Here is a 19,487-nt window from a genome sequence, read left to right on the forward strand (position 1 = left end):
TCTTGTGTAAGGAATTCTCCCCTTCTGAAATAATTAACGACACACAAGAATTAAAACAAACGCACGTTTGAGTGAGTGGGCTGAAACCCAGCACTTCTTTTGAAATCAGTGGCAGAGGAGTGTTTCTACAGAAGTAGACGTGTTTTGATCAGGGAAGATAAATTAATTGCAACGTGTCTGATAGGTAAATGTTTTTACGAAAAAATTGAGGGAAAAATAGGTAAGTACTATTTTGACTGGAGTATCCTGCTCTCTGAAATGCCCATACTTGAGACCCACAAGTCAAGAAGACCTGGAGATCTCAGAAGTCGACATGAAACTATTCACCGCAGGGACAGATCCTGTGAGAACTGGTCTGGATTGTGGATGTCCTGCTTCATGGCTTGTGATTCACAAAGCAGGCTGTCCTCCCAGTTGGGTTCTCTCGGACTTGAGGGTCTTGGTTGATGGGAAACTCAACATGAGTCAGCAATGTGCGCTTGCAGCCCAGAAGGCCAACCGTATCCTGGGCTGCATCAAAAGAAGCGTGGCCAGCAGGTTGAGGGAGGTGATTCTGTCCCTCTGCCCCCACCTGGAGTAGCGCATCCAGCTCTGGAGCCCCCAGCATAAGAAGGACATGGACCTGTTGGAGCAAGTCCAGAGGAGGGCAGCAAAGACGATCAGAGGGCTGGAGCACTTCTCCTGTGAAGTCAGGCTGAGAGAGCTAGGGTTGTTCAGCCTGGAGGAGACTTCAGGGAGGCCTTATAGTGGCCTTCCAGTACTTAAAGGGGGCCTACAGGAAAGATGGGGAGGGACTTTTTGTAAGGGCATGTAGTGATAAGGATGAGGGGTAATGGCTTCAAACTAGAAGGGGGTAGATTTACATCAGATATCAGGAAGCTTTTTTTCACTATGAGAGTGGTGAGACACTGGAAGAGGTTGCCCAGGGAAGTTGCGGGTGCCCCATCCCTGGAAGTGTTCAAGGCCAGGCTGGATGGGGCTTTGAGCAGCCTGGTCTAGTGGGAGGTGTCCCTGCCCATGGCAGGGGGCTTGGAACTAGATGATCTTCAAGGTCCCTTCCAACTCTAACCATTTTATGATTCTATGATTTTTGTGCTTATAGAGGGCATTACAGCCTGCCCCGTGCCCTGACAGCACCTTGCCTATCGATCAAGGAAGACAGGGGAACGGACTAGCTGGAAACTAATACCTTTTCCTCCAGCTCCTTCCACTCCCAGCAGCACTTTCTGCTCAAGCAGGCTGAAACCGAGAAGCACACTGTTGCCAGTGTGCAGAAAGAAAGCGGCTTCCCTAGCATCTTTGTTGTTGTGTCTGGTGAAAGGTCAGCGGTTTGGAAAATGGCTTGGTGGGTACCAGGTGGTGGAAGGGAGAGGCTGCTCTCCTCCTCTTAGGGTGGGCTGTATTGAGAAGGCACACACAGCACGGCCGGCTGCCCAAAGTGCAAACCCTGCCTGGGCACGGAGGCAAAAAGGAGCGGGCTGGCAGCCTTTGAAAGTTAAACAGGGAGATTTTTCATTCACAAGAGCTGTTCCAACAACTCCTGATGTTGATAATGATGAATGGTGTGTAATGAAGGGCTGCGCAGCTGAGAGAAACAGTTCTTTGAACATGGCTTTTCCGCTGTAGCGCATCAGGACTAACAACCCGACTTCCTTTGATAGCAGGGTGATGGGATAGGAAGCAAACTGGAAGGAAAATGATTTTCCCGAGCTTCTTGCAGAAAGCATACAAGGCACCAGGGCTTTTGCTTGTCACTCATGCAATCTGCTTTAAAAGGTGAGAATTTGAGATAGCACAGATTATAGTAACGATAACGTTAGTCAAATTTTAGCCAACTTAGAAAGGTAGACACGACCATTTGACGGACCAGTATATTAGTGTTCAGTACAGTTCACAAGAGGGAGAAGTATTTTGGGGGTTTTTTGGCAGGTGAGTAATTACCTTATCTACCACCTCTCTCATGTTGGAAGAGGTGGTGGCTGAAGAGCATTCTTCCCTCTGCTGGGCATCCCCTGGTATCCCCTGTATAACATAAGGCCTGTTATTTTACTTACTTTTAATTTAGTGGTGGTGTTTCCAAGGTCATGAACCTTTGCGCCTTCTTCACGTCTTTACTTTTTTTTTTTATTATTCCAGCATAATAAATAGAAAATAAAAATATTCTAGAGGTAGCATTGCTGATTTCTAAATTTCCCCTAGTATTCTGAAAAGCACTACATATGCGGCTTGAAATTGGTATGTGCTACATGATAGTGTTAATTTATTTAAACTGCGTCTAGTTTTGCAGAAAGCTCACTTTTCACTCATTTATATAAGTTTGAATATATAGCTATAAGTATATATTATATAAGTATATAATATACAGGTATCACTCTATAGAGTGATAGGTATATAAGTATATAATATACAGGTATCACTCCATGGAGTGATAGGTAGGTATGTCTATGGGAGAGGTGAGGTGTTTTCACTTGGCTGTTTGTTAACTTCTGACAGGAGATGAAGGACCAGCACTTGAGATCTTAAGAATTTTCCCTCCCTTCTTTGCACATTTGTACCCCTAGTGTTACTGGTACTGCCCCCTCTCTGTTTCAAAATTCAGTAACAAAAGAAAGTTAACGCTAAATGTCATTTTATAAATTGCAATAATGATCACACAGCTGTGCTTTCCTAGTAGTATAATGCACGTCAGGATCAGTTTAGGAGCTCAGCCTCATTTCCTGCCCAGATGTAATTCTGGTGACCATTATTACAGTAGGAAGGCTCTCCTCGTTCGTTATGGCCACAGTCTGACAGAGGCCTGTGTGGCATACCAGAGGCCAACGTAGAAGGATGTTGCAGCTTTGGTTTAGCTGCACATAAGATTTTGGCCAGTGCATGATGCGCGTGTGGGTGCGTGTGGAGGGGGCTGCTGCAGACAGCACCGGTAACTCATGCGCGTGTGCCCCTGTGTGCATAAAAAATAATAATAAAAACTAACTTAGGTGTGCCTGCCTTTCTTAAGAAATGCTGTCTTTATTTATGAGCCTGTGAAATTCTGAGGAGGAGCTCTTACACTTAAATGAACCTGCGCGCAGCCCATAGAAAAGCAAGTGCCTGCAGCGCTAATAATGAGAACTGACAAGGCAATCCTGCTGTGTTTATTTATGACCTTCTGCCTTTGTTAGCTCTTGTGAGAAATTCCTCTCTAACCATAACAGTATTGCTGGAGCTTGGCACTGTGCTGAGGAATCCTACGGCGCCCCGAGGCCGCTCACTGGCACGGGTACAGCTCGCAACAGATTGGCACGGTTGTTGAAATTTTCGTATGTTTTCCCTTTATTTATTTCTTTACTTAACTCATAAGGCTGTTTGTTCCTTTGGTACGTTTGTTTGTTCTGACAAGCACCCTTCAGAAGTATTTTGGGACTTTGTGAAGGTCCCAACTTACTGATTTGCTTTTTTTCCTCTTTTTTGGTGGTCTGTCTAATGAATAACTCAGAGGATGAAATGAGCTTGGGTTTGATAGTTCCATCTTCTTAGAAGTTGTGAGATAGGTAGGGTTTTTTTATAAAGACAGACAGCAGTGTATAAATGCTGGCCCTACGTGTGGTCTTCAGTGTAGAAGACTGAACGGGGGACTGGGACAAGTGCTCAGGCAACGCTTCAGCAAAGCAGCAATGACCTTTAGCGCCACACAGCAAAACTTGATGAAAGTTTTGTTAAGAACCATTTTCTCCTTGAGCTGTAGCTCTCACAAGCCATGCCTTGACTCAAATAGCTGTTTTCCCATCTTTCTACCACACGCATTCCCCAGAAGAGCTGCTGGCCCTGCTCCCTAAGCTGTGTTGTGTAGCTCAGACACAGATCTGGAGGACAGAGGATCAGCAATAGATAGGGCTGCACCTGAAGGTCTGACAGAGCTGAAGTCTCTCTTTGCTTTACTTTGTGATGACCAGGGTGCAGCCATTGACAAGAGCTACAGTTCCTCAGGCTGCTGCATGCAACGTGGGGTTTCCATGGGGGAACAGCAGCAGCAGGAGAGGAGGGGAAAGGGTCACTGCCTTACAAGATCCTGGCAGACCCTCTTTCAAAGAAGCTTCCAGCTGCAGCCCTTTTTTCCGCCTCTGTCACGTTACCTGGCGTGTTTTTTTTGCACCATGTCTGAATGCAGAATTTGGCGCAACTAGAATAGAGATCAGTAGGAAAAAAAGTTCTCTATTACTCTGTTTACAAATATTTCATACAAGTGGCTTCCAAATGCACTTTGTGGGTCATGGTACTGCAGTGGCACTTGCTGGAGGCAGCCACAGCAGGGACAAAGCCTGGAAGGTGTTGGGGAAGGACAGCTGGCACCTTGGTGCTTCAGTAAAGCACCATCGTACAAGAGGGCAGATCGGAGTGCTCTGCTTGATAAGGTTCCACTGAGCGTCCACCCATAGTGGTCCATGGAGCAGCAGCCACATTTTGGCCGATCACAGTTGCTGCACGCTGAGCATCCTATCTGTGCTTTCTTGGAACTTTTTCAGGGCATTTTTATTAACATTACACTGAATTGGTACTTCTGTGCAATACAAACCTCCTCCCTTCAAGCCAAAGAAAATTTTGGATGAACAACCTACTGAAAACTATCTAAAAGATCTCTGTACTCCTTGTCTTCTCTGTGATAAGAAAAAGCTGCAACTTTGAAGCATGCTTAGGCACTCAAAAACTCACAAAAAGCTAGCTTTCACAATTCTCTATGGTAGTCTTTCCTTTCTATGATATATTAACTAAAGAACAGTAGTAACTGGCATATTGCTTTTTCTGTAGATTGCATAGTCCACATGGTTTAACACTTCTGCAGTGACTCTTCCATGTTTCCCCTCACTTGTTGGATTTCAAGACTACAGCTAAAATTATGGACCTGTTGGATAAAGATTAGCTTAAACACTTAATGATCAGAAACAACCATGTCATTATCTTAGCCTCAAGGTACTTCTTCCCACCCCAAATGCAAAGTTTGTAAGCCATGGCTGGGACAGCATGCTTACCAGTAGTCAGGGGGAAGGTATTGGCCTTTCAGAATTTTTTCTTAAAGTTTAATTAGAGCACTACAGGTTATCTTTCCTACTAGGGTAATCAAGACATTATTTCCAAAGAAATCTGAGGCCGAGGCACTTCTCTAGGATTTCAAAAGCCTTTTGAAATTTATATAGAGGTTTCTGAAACATGAGTTCTACACGAGTCTGTTAAAGCCGTATCATCTCAAAATATCGCGTTCCCTTGCCGCTCAATTATTTTGCACAATAGCGTGCCCAGCCAGCACTGAATTACTGCGAGGAGATGTGAATTCCAGAACTTGGGGTGATAAGGGAGTCTGGTTCTAGCTGGCATGTGCGAGAAATGATCTGAAAGTTTATTTTCTGCTTTATTACCATCTTGGATTTCACTTCCCAACCTTTTCCCAGGTTACTGGAAAATGAAGGGCTGGGAGGGGTTCAGTGAACAGCTCTCGAAGCGTAATTGTTTGGTTTTGCTGGTGTGGCCCATAAACCTCAGACAGGAGTAAGCAGTTTGTGTGCGTGTCAGGGGGCGTGGAGCAAAGCAGAGTCTGAGCAATCACAGCCCTGTTCATTTGTGCTTTACCGGTTGTCAGACTGCATGCTGCTGGGGTCACAGTGGATTCAGAAAAAGGAAAGAGAAACAAAGAGGGAGGAGGATGAGAGACTCTTGTGTGATGCTAGGAGGATGAGTCTGGAGTGGCAAATTAAACTAAACTTACTGCAGTAACCATTATGATACTTAATTTCTGCCTTATACCGCAGTGTAACACTGCTATCAAGGACATGGACCTGTTGGAGCAAGTCCAGAGGAGGACCACGAAGATGATCAGAGGGCTGGAGCACCTCTCCTATGAGGACAGACTGAGAGAGTTGGGATTGTTCAGTCTGGAGAGGGGAAGGCTCCAGGGAGATGCTATTGCGGCCTTCAAGTACCTAAAGGGGGGCCCACAGGAAAGATGGGTCAGGGAGTCAGCAATAGGGGTAATGGTCTTAAACTGAAAGAGGGTAGATTTAGATTCGATATTAGGAAGAAATTCTTTACTGTGAGGGTGGTGAGGCACTGGAACAGGTTGCCCAGGGAAGTTGTGGATGCCCCATCCCTGGGAGTGTTCAAGGCCAGGCTGGATGGGGCTTTGAGCAGCCTGGTCTAGTGGGAGGTGTCCCTGCCCATGGCAGGGGGGCTGGAACTAGATGATCTTTAAGGTCCCTTCAAACTCATTCTCCAACTCCATTCTGTGATTGTATGATATCCGTTTTGTTACAGTTTTGTTAAATAAGAGTTAATTAATTAATATTGTTCTCTGAGACAAGTCACCTTATTCAGTTCCATAAAAATGAATCCCATGTAACATTTATCGCTCTTTTTGGTGTATACGTTTTTCTGCTCCTTTCAGCTTGTGATTCAGGAGGAAGAGATGGAAAGCTATCACAGCACCTGTGTTTTTGAAGTTTAAGATGTGTTGGTAGCTTATTTACCATCTCATTGAATTGTGGTATTTGGTTACAGGGTGTTGTGGGAGAGAGAAGAAAGAGACACAGTATGATGCATGCACAAGCCCTAAGCTAATGAAGAACTATGTTTTGTAGATCCTTATTCCCACGGTAACCTGCTGGGACATCTTTTTTATCAAACCATAACTCTACAAAGGGTATTAATATGCCAAAAAGAGGGAAGTGCTGTAGATCAAGAGCTTTTAAACCTTCGGCATACAGGTGCATAGGTTCATCAGTTGTTTAAGCCCCTTATCATGGTCCACACATAGGTAGCCTTCGGCTGTCAGAACAGCTCGCTCGTTATCAACTTGCCTAATTTACTGTGGGGTGAAAAGATCTGCTTTCAGTGATCGGTGGGCAATTGATTTTTGGACCAACACTACTTCTGTTCTCTCAACTGCAGTCTCCAAATCAGATAGTATTGTAGGTCCAGACTTTTTAACAGCACAGCTAATGCCTTCTGAATGCAATGAGGGATAGTGTGAGAATCACATGTAGAAAGATGTTAATTTCTAATTGCAAAATAGGTGTGTTGTGACTCAGGGTATGTCTGTAGTAGTAAATGGTAAGGTATATTAAGCCCTCTGAGGTTGTGTGGTCATGTTTAAAGAGCTTCTCCTACGTGAGCTACCCAGCATAGACCTATTAAGAATCTTTGCGCTGTAATCACATATGGGTGTACTGCAGGGATAGACATGGTGTGAATTTTACCGCATTTCATGTTATGGTATTGTGAAGTGGTGTTTGCTTGAGCCACACCTGCAAAATCTCAGGGTTTTGAATATGTAGTCTCAAGATAGATGGTCTGTGGCTGCCTGCATGTGCTGCAAGTTTCCAAAAGTATGGTAGCCAGAGTAAATGGAATAAAGGGAGTAAGCAATAATTTCTAATGCGTATTGCTGCTGCTCCTGCTACAATTTTAGGTCTCTCTTTCAGATCTGCTGACTCATATGTTCTTTTGGTAATGTCTTGTTCTTCTTTCTCGTATTCTTTTGCTCAAATCCATGTTTGTCTGTCTTGTGATTCAGTAGTGCTTGCTTACTTGGTCCGATTTCTTTCTGTATCATCTGTGAAAGTAGAACAAGTAGGTAATGGGAGAGGGAGTAGCAAGTGTTTTCCTTGTGGCTTTTGTGGTGCTGGATTCAACGTGGCCAGAAGCACAGCTAGGAATGCAGGCTGGGCTGGCGAGCAGGGGAGTTTACCCAGTGGCTGTTTGAATTCTAAGCTTGCTGCAGGGAGGGAGGAGGATGGTGATCCCCAAAATGACAAGTTCCAGAGAGCTTGAAAGGTTCTGGATCAGTGTGTGTTTTCCTTCAGTCAGCTTCCTCTCTGTTTTATCCTGTCAGTTAAGTCTGTCTTCTCCCTGGGGAGGTAGCTGTAGGCTACATGATCCAGAAAATGATTGCAATCCAAAGAGACGCAAAAGAACGCAGTTATGTCTCACCTCATTCTCCTTTATATGGAAAAACCTTAAGTTCAACAGAAGGGATTTCATGTTTGGAGACGGTCAAGAGCGGCACTGAGGAAACTATGGATGGGAAGTAGTATGAGTATGACTGAATTTTACTAGGTTGCTCTTACGCAAATGCAACTTTTCTTTCTTCTCCATGGGGGCAATTTGTTGTGGTTTTCATTGATTTGGTTGTTTTAAATGTTCATGATTTATTGAGGATAAATAGCTGATGCTGTAGCTACAAGAGTTGTTGTTGAGAATTTTTCTTTGCCACAATGCTGAAGAAACAAATGGCTCCTGAGGGTTCATGGCTTTTTGTTTTTAAATTTTATTTCCAGAAATTCTACTTGCTAAGCATTCTGCTTCAGAGATAGACAGTGAAGTTTGTATCTTGAGAGATGCTGTGTTATTGTTTTTCTGTTCTGGAGATTTACTGTTTATTTTCGATATAAAAAAGTATTGTTGTCAGACAAGCTGTGTGTCTTACCTGTTTACAGTCCTTGTTAGACTTTGTCAATTTGCTTTTGATAGCACATGGGTCATTAGTATTTATCGTTTCATACACAGGAGTCGATGTTTGTAAACTAGCAACTTTTTTTATGCCATTAGGAGGTTTCTTGATGCAGCTGGAGACCTCAGGAGCCCCCTTCCCGTTGACTGTCAGGGAGGTATGCGGTGCTCTGGGCTTCCGTCAGGTGCCTCGAAACTACGGGTCAGTTTTGAATTTCTAATTGCCCTAAGCTGTTTTTGATGTAAAGCTCTTCTCTGGACAAGCAAATAAGATCCTGTCGTGGATCAGCGTAGGCACAGAAGCATGACTATATTCATTTTCGCATCTTCTTCTCATCCCGTGTCTGACAGATATGGGCATATCATGTTCTGTTCTAGGGCACCTGTATCCATAGGTCAAGAATTTTTATTTTTAGATAAGGTTGTCTTAGAAATACAGATCCTTTGCTTGTTAAACAAATGTAGTAAGAAATTGTTCTTTCTTTAAATGTACTGAGAGTCGAATGCTACAGTGAGATGCCATACTCAGCAGAACAAAATCATATCCCTCATTAGGGTGGCAGTCCTGCCTAGGCAGCCGGGAAGGCCGGTCGCATCTCTTGCCCCTCGCGGGCTGTGCTGTCGCGGTGGTGTTCACTGTCAATGAAGGTGCAAGCCCGTGTGCAAGGAGGTGTGCCTTCAGCCACAGCATCTCCTGCGCAGCCCGCCTACTCCTAACAGCTCGGCTCCTTCATCCGAGATCCGAGCCGGTAACGCTCGGCACCAGCTCATCATGTACGCTTGTTCATATTGTAGGACTGGGAGTTACCTAAAAAAGGAAAAGAAGCGAGGATGGGGGGGATGGGGATGGAAAAAGGTATGACTGTTTGTTTGGTTCTGACTTTGCAGTGAGTCCACTTAAGATCCCTTACATTTGGCAGATGAAACGTTCCCATTAACTGAGTGTTTGGAGAAAAACCCGTCAATTAAAGTGAGCAGCAAAATTCATACCAGCTTTAGTGAACCTGTTTAAAAAACAAGAAAACAAACCTTCCTTTGCTCTTTCCACACTCTCGGCAAGTACTTATTTATTCGGACTTTTCTTAGAAACAATGTTTTCTGTGCACTTTTAATCAGGGGGATTTTTTAGGACTGGGAATGAATTTCATATCCAAATTACGAGTAAGAACTGTCCAAAACCAGTCATTTGCTTAGTGATTAGGTAGTAAGCTGTGACTTGAATATGTTTTGCCAAGTTGGCTTTTTGTAGATAATTTCTTGAAGACTGAGGTAATTCCAGGATCCCATAGGTTGAAAAGGCGGCAGGCAGAGCACTGGCACTGCATTGTTTGCTTATGGTTTTTCTCAGTTGCTTGAGCGAGTATAGGGCTTTTGGGGAAAATATTTTGCATTCTCAGGGACTTCCCTGTGTAACTTCTCAGAGAAAGTATTTGACACTGATAGGAGTCCTTGCAGCACAGCTCAGTAGCTGAGTTATTTTGGGAAGCATATGTCTGCAGAATGAAGGGAATGTGTTTCCCCAGCAAGTGGTGCTTTGTCACTAATATAGTGCAAGAACCTAGTGTTTTTATCATATACTTAGAATTTCCTTCATCTAGAGTATTGCATGAATAGTTTACCACATAGAGGTTAAAGTCGAAAATTTGGTTAAAAACACTAAAACATTTAGTAAGTGGAATAAAGTAAGATTGATGAGTACCATGACTAACTAAAAAGTATCTCTGTGCGATTATTGTCAAAGTTTGGGTTTGTCTTGTAAGTAAGTTTTTAGTATGAGACAAATCCCCTCCTTACAATAGCATGTTCTGAGGTACAGTTGTGCCCGTCAATAAAAACTGAGCTTTTTCCTCAAGGAGGTGTTTGAAATGGAAGTGATCCTGTCTACTTTTCCTCTCCAAACCTTGAATTAACAAGATTCAGAGAATGAACCTTGTTTCCTGCCTCCAAATTCATTTCAGTAAGGGATGTAAAAGGCGCTTTGGCAAAAACATGACAGCAGCCTTACTGTCTCCTGTTAAAGGAGCATTTTTTAAGGATGTGCCTTAGGTATGTTTGGTGTGCTTAGTTGAGGGTTGCAACGTAGCTGGCGTGGAAGGAAGACACCCTTGTAGGGGGTAGCAGCCCTTGAAAATGAAAGGATTCTCTTCATGGTCCCCATCGTTGCTGTGCCCGTGTGTTTTTCTGGTTGCGCAGGCGATGGGAGGCTGTTAGCTCGCTTGCTGCTTCGACAATGTGACCAGCAGGGCCTTTGGAAGACTTCTTGAAACATGCTATTATGGGCTGCTTTGTGATGAAAAGAGGTCTTACAAATATCTTGAAATTTAAACAGAGCTATTGTGGGTTTTCCCTTTGTGTGCGTATGTGTGTTTGTCAGCCAAATCATTTGTTCAAAGTTAATCTCAATTACAGAGCATATTGTTCATAATCCCCTATGGCTCCAAAACAATAGCAGAGTGTATGTCTGCTTGAATATATATTTACATACTTACATGTAAAATATGTTTGCGTGTATATATAATTTTACTTCTAAAGCGGTGACTCGTGTTAAGGAGATGGATATTTCATGCAGGATCCTGTCTTGTTGAACAGCACTGTCCTCCATCCTAATAAAAATGCTGCAGGAAGGCCTGAATGGAGTGAGCAGGGCTTTGATCCTGCAGCCAGTCGGTTGCTGCAGTTCCCTACGCGTAGTGCTGGGATTCATGCTAGCAAAACGGATGGTAGGGTAGAGTCTGGGGTTTTCAGCTTCTTGGAGACTGGGAGGTTTTGTGTGTCTTTAATTGTAATATCTGCAGAATACCTCTGTTTTTCTTCTACTCCCTGAGCATAAAGGAACCGATAGGCAATAGTTGGGAAATTTAAATAAATCCCAGGCTGTATGTACTCTGCACAATCCCTGCAAGACAGCCCCAAACTACAATAACCTGTCAGTGAATTTAAGGTGTAATTTAGTGGTGTAGGAGCTCAGTCACCAAGGTGCCTCACACTTTGCCTTTTCACTGATTTCAGAGAAAGGTGCTCATCATTTTCCAACTTGAGGTATTTAGCAAGGGATCCTTTTAGTAAAATCTTGGTTTATGTCTGATGAGATGTTCTTGAGCAAAATTGGCAACTACACGAAGTGTTCACGGTGTAAATTTTTGCTCTGTGGTGAACGCTCTAATCCTGTCACACTCTGTGTGTAAAATTCTGGTGTTATTACCGAGTTACTGTAGTCTCCTTTTTGCTGTTTAGGTGTATCCCTTGATTAAGTTAACTTTATATATATGAGTATTTTGTGTTGGGTTTTTTTTTCTTCTTCTTCTTGTGCTCTCTTTGTAAGTAACTTTGGATTTCCTGGCTCTGTATAAGCAGTTCACTTCCTTCTCCCCCTTGCTGACCGCGTTGCAATAGTAAATTGGTGTGCTGTTTCAAGAGTGTCTCTCCTGTCAGTCTGATAAGATCGTACCACCAGGAAGGCATAACATTATAATCCCAAGCACAATGTGATCCTGTTCATTTTAGCTCTTGTACTTGTCAGAGGGACAAGAATAAAGGTTGTGCATGGGTGGAAGGTGAGGCTAGAAGTGAAGATAGTCAGAGATAAAACACTTTGCTAAAAGAGATAAATCCTGCGCAGGGACATTTCAGTTTGTAATCAAGGTATTATCTAGAAATGAACTTCGAAAGCTGTCTGGGATGTCCTGGGATGTAAAGCTGACATAGAGAATACAGAACTGCAATATGTATTTGTGACAGGGGAAAAAAATTATTTTGTCCTTCGTTTTTTCTAAGATTTGGTGCCACATTTGAAAATATAGTCATAGCAATACCATAGACAAGAACAAAAAGATTACAAGAAATGGATCTACAAAAACCAAGAGATTTCTTGTGATTTTAGACTTCGTTCATTTTACTAGAAGAAATTAGTGCTTTCCAGAAAAAGCCTCTGTAAAAGAGGCAAAATTTAAGGCATGCCTTAGGGTACGGGGACTTCATCCCCTTAAAAAAATCCCAGCAATTACCTAACCTGCCAACTTTCCAACAAGATAAATGGAAGCACTGTAGCTTGAAGGTGCCTTGGTTTGAATGAGATGCAGTAAGTAAGGTCTCTCTGTTCTTTACAGGCATCATAGATCTGATAGTACTTATAAAAGAAGAATAGAGTTGGTGCCCTGCTGACTAAATTGTCCTCTAGAGGAGTATTAGTTACAGAGCTTCTTTGTTAACTAGGCTGTATGCTTAAACCACTGTGAATTTCTCTTATTAGTAGGCTTTTTAATAGCTTTACATATGGATATGCTAAGTAAATGCAAGTATATCCATGTAATTTACGTATATAATGTGTACGTGTACAGTATTTTATATATAAATAAATGATTGTGATGTGGAAATTGCACATGACTTCATTACTGTTCTGTTAAACCGAGGTAAAAGCAAGCATTAAAATACTGATAATAGGAGAACAGTAAGTTGACTTCTGCTCTTTCTGTCCGGGTGCTTCACATAAAGTCTTTCTTCTCCTTCTCTTTAATTTCCCAATTAGCTTTTGTGGATAACAGAGGTGTTTCTAAAGCCTTTGTATGCTGGAAGTTTCCCAGTTGCTCGCCTACTCAGGCTTTCTACCTGAGAAGACTAGGTAAGGCCACGAAGTGTACGCTAACAAAAAATACAAAGTAATGACCCGCAAATCGCCCTGCGCAGAGCAGCTGATATTCCTCATTTTAGTCCGCCATAGCACAAGGTAAAGGTTGTGTAGCACAGCCCAGGCATCTAGATACGCAACAGCCTTTTGTGCTATCCTGAGAGCAGCCTTATTATCAGCTTTCGTGATGGGTCTGATGAATGAATGCTACCGTGGCATCCTTGGCAGATGAGTTGATTGTGAAGTTCCTCATCCTGGGGAGGAAATCCTAGTGCTTATTCCGAGCAAAGCACGGCGGGTGTGCCGAGCCCGCCTGGCTGCTCCCTCTGCGTGTGCTGGGGAGGCTGGTGTGGCTTCGCTCTTTAAACTAGACCGGCATCATGCAAGCCTTCGTCTTCCTTTTCCGCTTTTGTGAAGGTGTTGCCTCAGGTTGGGGAGGAAATCCCTGGAAGGCAGGCACTTGAGGAAATGCCTGGGAGTCTTCAGTCACTCCACTCCCACAAGAGGCTGGAGAAGTCGGATGCGACCTGATGGGAAAAGTGAACTTCATTCCTGTCCCCATGCTCAGCAAGCTGGGGAGATGCTGTGGGGAGCGGTCAGGTTTTGCCTTGGTCTCTGAACAGCAGATAATTTCATCGCGACGGTGCCAGCTGCTTCATGGCTTTTCGTTATTTTGGCATGTTTGTTTTTCAAGTGCTTCGTGGCTTGCTGAAACAAATTAAAGCTTTACTCCACACACCCTGTTAAACTCTTTGTTATTCTAAACGTAAAATCCTGTGTTTTCTATATCTTCTATCAGTTGGGTGTCTATCTGTTTTTTTATGCAGAATTTGTATTCCTTTAGAATAGGCTCTATTCTCCTACATTCATTTTTCAGAGGTTTATTATATGCTTTTCAGGAGCATTTGTTTTATCAGCACTTCCTGCAGCATTTGTTACACATCACGACAGCAGCGATTTGATTCCATTTAGAAGAATACCATATTACGTACGGAAAAGCAGTAATTGCTTACCTGTTTGCCAAATACATTCTACTGTGAAAAATCTCTAGCATTGCTCTATAAAGTATCAAATGGTGTTATTTCTTGTTTACATTTTCTACAGTTAATAGTTTCAAAAAAGAAACAATGAAAATATTTTATTGCCCATTTCACAATTAAATTTCCATTTGTAGGGATTTGGGAGTCTACTCTTGAGCGAATGCGGAGTCCACGCATACAATGAAGTTTCAAATTAATTTCTGCTTTTCATATGCTTAATGAAATACATGTACAATTTTGTGCTTGTCAGTAAAAGCAAAATTAACCTGTGGTGAGAGTTGGGCTTGGAAGACTGACTGTATCTGTCTTGGAGGAGACTGGCTGGGAGCCTCCCTCATAACCCAGGTAGTCGGCGTCAGGCAGGACCTGTGCTCTAAATACACCACTTTGTGTTTCATCCAAGTTCTGTAACTTCTAAAAATAACGTTATTTTTTGTTATGAAAATTAGGCAGCAGTAAGGCTTTGCTTCCTGAGCTCTTTGCTCGGGCAGAGCCCAGATGTTTTTGTGCTACTCAGAGGACGGGTCCCGTTGCCTGCGGTGCAGCCACTTGCATGAGCCATACTAGTGAAGTCAGTATCAGCCAAAGTAACACACTTTGTCATCCCAGGTATTGGAAGCCTCAAAGGTCACTTAGTGACCTGTTGTATATGTGAGGTAGCTCACTGCCCCTTGTTTGCACCTTAATTCCCTAATAAAAATAGTAGTGTGCTCCTTAATTTGTGCCTTCCATAATCATGGAAGCACAGCATCTTTGCGCTTTTCAGTTTGTACGAAATTTTTCTGTGATGCTTAGGAATTAACATTTTTTGTGACAGCTAAGGGGCATGCACTTGCTTTGTCACAGCATTCTTGGTTTTTCATATCTGATTTTACAATGACTTAAAAAACCAAATTACTGCCACAGATCCGAAGACCAATATAAGTCCTGTGTTACAGCTTTAGGGAACAGGCCCAGCAGTTCATAGTTAGAATTCAGATGTGCTTCGACCTAGGGATGAAATGTCTCATTGAAAATGCAGCAGTTATGAACTGAACGGGAGCAACTGGTTAGCAGTGTATTCGAATGAAACGGAAGAGAAAGTGTGAGTTGTAGGCCAGCATTTGATGGAAATGGAGAACCAGCCTTCCTTGCTCCTGGGTGGCCAGTGGGTCCTGTGCTGCTGCTGGGGGCAGGGCCTCTTCTTGTGTCTCTTCTGCAGGGTGAAGGAGCTGCATGCGAGTGTTAGAAGGGCTGCCTATTTTACACCCTTCTTCTCTCGTTTTGGTGATGGTTTAAAGAGTGAATTTTATAAGCTGTGATTGTAACGGTAGCAAACCCAAAATGAAATACTGTGTGAAAGTGAAACTGATGTATCATTTTCATTAGTTTTAGTATGCTCAGGCAGAATTTGTGGGATTAATTTTGAAAGCTTAATCCAGATGGAAAAGGTTAAATTCAATGTTGAGTGAATTTGGTTCCAATTCATTTGTTGCCCTCGCTTGTTCTTTTTCTCAAAAGAATTAGAGATTAAGCGGAGAATTGTACATACTATCCTCGTTTTCTGCCATCATTAAACTACATGATCCAGCGTTAAAGACAACCTCTCAGTTATCTGCTGCAGTAAGTAAACAAATGGACCTCGTCGCCGTGCCAGCTCTCGAGTCCTGTGGCCTGATCATTAGTTCATACGACTACTTAACGTTCTTTTTTGCTTTTTCCTCAGGATTTATCTGGATCCATTGACGACTTGCCGACTGGAACCGAAGCAACCCTGAGCTCAGCTGTTAGCGCGTCAGGCTCTACAAGCAGCCAAGGGGAGCAGAGCAACCCTGCACAGTCTCCGTTCTCCCCTCATGCTTCTCCACATCTCTCTGGCATCCCCGGGGGCCCATCGCCTTCCCCCGTAGGCTCTCCCGTTGGAAGCAACCAGTCGAGATCTGGTCCCATTTCTCCAGCGAGTATTCCAGGTAAGTTTGTTCCAACAAACAAAATTAAACCAATACATGGGTTTATTACATAAAGAAGTACTCCTGTATTCCAAATTAATTTATTTTCTGAGAATCCTGCATTTTCAGGGCCTTTTTCTGCAAAAAATAAATACTTAAAGCAGGGGTAAATTCCGCCTAAACTTCAGCTGCCAAGTCCTTGGAGTGCTCAGAGTTGTATTTGACTCCACATGTGTGTTTGATAAATGTCTTTATCATCGACAGATGCGAATACTTGATCGTAATTTTTGTATTTGGTTTGTGTGTCATGTATCTGTCAGATATTTTTCTATGTTATTTACAGGGTCCCTTCTTTGTTTTTACTGTGGATTTTTGTTGGTTTGGGCTTTTGGACTTGTATGGTGATTTCAGGCCTGGAGGATGAAGCAGAGGTTTTCCAACCCTGTTTTGTGATAATGTAGTTTTGGACACGAGTACAGAATATTGTATGAGATATTTCTTAATATTTGCAGAGGTCAACAAGTTACTAGGAATCCAGCCCTACCAGTAATAATTGAAATGCCAGTGGCATGCTTGCCACTCGCTCTCTTGTGCCACACGGAGTATGACACAGAGTCATTCATGTACATTCAGAAGTTTGTGGAAATCTGTTAAGATACCCAGAAGACAAAAAAGGCGCACGTTAATTCCAGTTCTTACCTAGTCCCCACCCATCTGCCCTGTTACTTGCAGGTGGTCAGGCAGCAGTGTGTATTTGGTATTTCAGATTAGTTTAATTCTCTTTCTGATGCTCAAGTTTTTGATTATTTTCTGACATTTGGAATACTAGGGGAATTCCTAAGAGTAGGAGAGTGCTGACATTACCCCAGGGATAACACCAGTTGCTTCAAAACCACGAAAACATCAACATGGAGCTCAGTTAAAAGAAACAAAAGCAGTGATGCTTTTTCGTTAGATGTGCTGTAAACCAAATGCAGGTTAAAATTCAGTAAGTAGCGTGTGTTTCGGTATTCAATAAAAAGGTATCTGTGTGAAGTGTAGGTGCCTGTTTGCATAGAGAGGTTAAACTAGATAAGCAAAGGGGAATAAGCTCAGTGGACGCAGGAATGTTGCATGCTGCACGTGGCCTGAGCATGTTGAGCCCTGATGCTGCATGTGTGCCCTGCAGTCATTTCTTCCCTCTCCGGCCACTCTGACCAGCAGCGTGTGCTCAGGTGGGGCAGGAATAGCAGGGGCAGTGGCAGGGCCAGAGTATTTGCACTATTTGCAGTATGGTAGCTTTGTATTTGCAGCGCGTTTCCCAGTACATGGTGCAGAAGCCCATCCCAGTTGTTGAGTAAAGCCAGATAGTCCACCTACTGGAAAGGTAACATTTTCCCACAGTCGGATTCAGCAAGTAAATGGATTGACGTTTTAGCAGCCTGATTGCTGAATAGGGAAAAAGTGTTGTGACGTTGAAAATAGCTTTATTGTAGCCATGGTAGATAAGGATGGGAAAAATATAGTGTGTAGGGGAAAGTAATAACTTTTATGAAACCAATTGATCCCTGTGGGGTAAAAATAAGAAGGGTTGTGGGCCCAAAGGTCAGGGTCAGAGTCCCTTTCTCACTTCAGCTGAGCCCAAAAGCTCATTTTTGTGACTGGCCTAATGAAAAGTGTTGCCTCTTCATACAAACCGCACCACCATTTTGTGTGGTGGTTTTTTGGTCTGCCATGGTAACACAAAAGCAACTCCTCCTCAGGAAGGATTTTTATGAATGGCGCTAAATCAAAATCACCAGCCGCTGTTTCCCCAGCACAGGCAAGCTCCTGGATTCTGCAGCTCTTCTGCTAAAGGTGAACTCCCAGGCGTGAGCTAACACAGCACTCTCCGGAGGGGAGCCAGGCAGCTGCGGGAGCATTGCTGCTGCTGCTGCTGCCGCCGCCACCACCACTGCGTTTCTCAAGCTAGAAAATGACCCGAGCCGGGCTGCTATTTAAAACCCTGTGACTGGTGGGATGCCGCCGGGTGCTGGGGCTTTCGAGCCATATGAATTAGGCTGTGCTTTCACCATTGTGCTTCATTACTAGGACTTGGGTAGCTTTTTTCATCAGCCATATTCACAAGACCCTATGAAAAAGTAACGCAGAGCTTGTTTGCATTTCTGTGGCTGTTCGCAGCGTTCAGGTCGTGGCTGTTTTTGAACATAAATTGTGTAGTACAGCATCTCGCCTTTAATAATTTTGTTCGCTGCTATTTTCCTCTCCGTTCTCACCCTACCCTTGTTTGTTCTGACCTCATTCCTCTCCTATTACCTCCTGCAATGTTGTGCCACAGCTTCTCCCTGTGACATAGATTGGCTCTTTCAATCATTCTCTCTCCAGCAAGTCATTGTAAAATGAGCAGCTGTTGTGTTGCTGATAGCTATGGCTAGGGAAAGCCAAAATGTTGCAGGGGGTTCGTGGTGGGAAGGCCGTTAAAATAAAGGTGTTGCTTTCCCAGGGTTTACTGGAAGAGAAGCATCCTCTTCCCAGTGCCTCCTTCCTTGCAACAAAATTGAAGACTAATTTAACATCAAAAGGGCAGACAAACAAACAGCCCCCTATTAAACCTCCCAAATGGCTGATTCTCTTCCACTGCCTGTTTAAGCTGTCTCCCCACCCCACCGCAAGCCTGCCGCCCCGCATTGCTTTCTGCTGCACGCCGCGAATTTCACGGGAATGGACTGGCACAGGCAGCAGTGACATTGGCACATCCCTAGCTCAGTGGGCATTTCCTTCCTGTGCTCTCTTGAAATACTGGACGAATATTTTGTGTGGTAAGTGGCACACACATACACTGCCTTTGTTTCCATCCGCGTTACCGGAATAGACCAGGGAGATTAACCCCTACGAGCAGAAAAAGCAACTTTGACGCGTTTTGTTCAGAAAGATAGTTTTGTCTCTAAAATGGTGACACTTCTCGTTCAGATGCACATTTATTACAGGACTGAAATCCTACTCCTTTATGATTTTTAGGGATTCAAAATGGCGTTCTGATTTCCTGTTAAGTAGATCATTATTCTGCTTTGCCAGAAACCCTGATCTCTTTATTTTGTAGCCATCTTCATAATTAGGGTACGTGTTATTCCAAAGAATGAGATGTGATGCCCTGCACTTCTTTGGGTCTTGAACTGTGCCTGATTCAACCCTAAACCATTAGTGGAAGCTGACGCAGCACATCATCAAAATGCACTGCTGTTGCCAGAAGATTTAGTGGCTGTTAATTTCACTTTTCTCTCTTTTTTTTTTTCTTTCCTTCCTCCTCCAACCGTTCCAGTTTACTAACAAAGCAAAAATGTAAATAAGCTAAACTCCCCTTTCTCCCCCCCATCCCCAATTTTGATCTCACTGGCCAAAGGCTTTTGTCAGCTCTTTCTCCCTTGCGGTGTAAGCAGC

At 43.4% G+C, this 19,487-nt stretch overlaps 1 protein-coding gene across 7 annotated transcripts in view; it reads left to right on the plus strand.

The window, feature by feature from the left end:
• ARID1B (AT-rich interaction domain 1B) overlaps positions 1 to 19,487 on the plus strand; it is a 336,006-nt gene that overhangs the window by 217,729 nt on the left and 98,790 nt on the right. For all 7 annotated transcript variants that reach the window (XM_074580477.1, XM_074580478.1, XM_074580482.1 and 4 more), the window contains one exon: positions 15,848 to 16,091. In XM_074580477.1, coding sequence (XP_074436578.1) covers positions 15,848 to 16,091 — 244 coding nt within the window. The remainder of the gene's footprint in view (positions 1 to 15,847; positions 16,092 to 19,487) is intronic.

This window comes from Larus michahellis, chromosome 3 (genome assembly GCF_964199755.1).
Source record: "Larus michahellis chromosome 3, bLarMic1.1, whole genome shotgun sequence".
NCBI lineage: Eukaryota > Metazoa > Chordata > Aves > Charadriiformes > Laridae > Larus > Larus michahellis.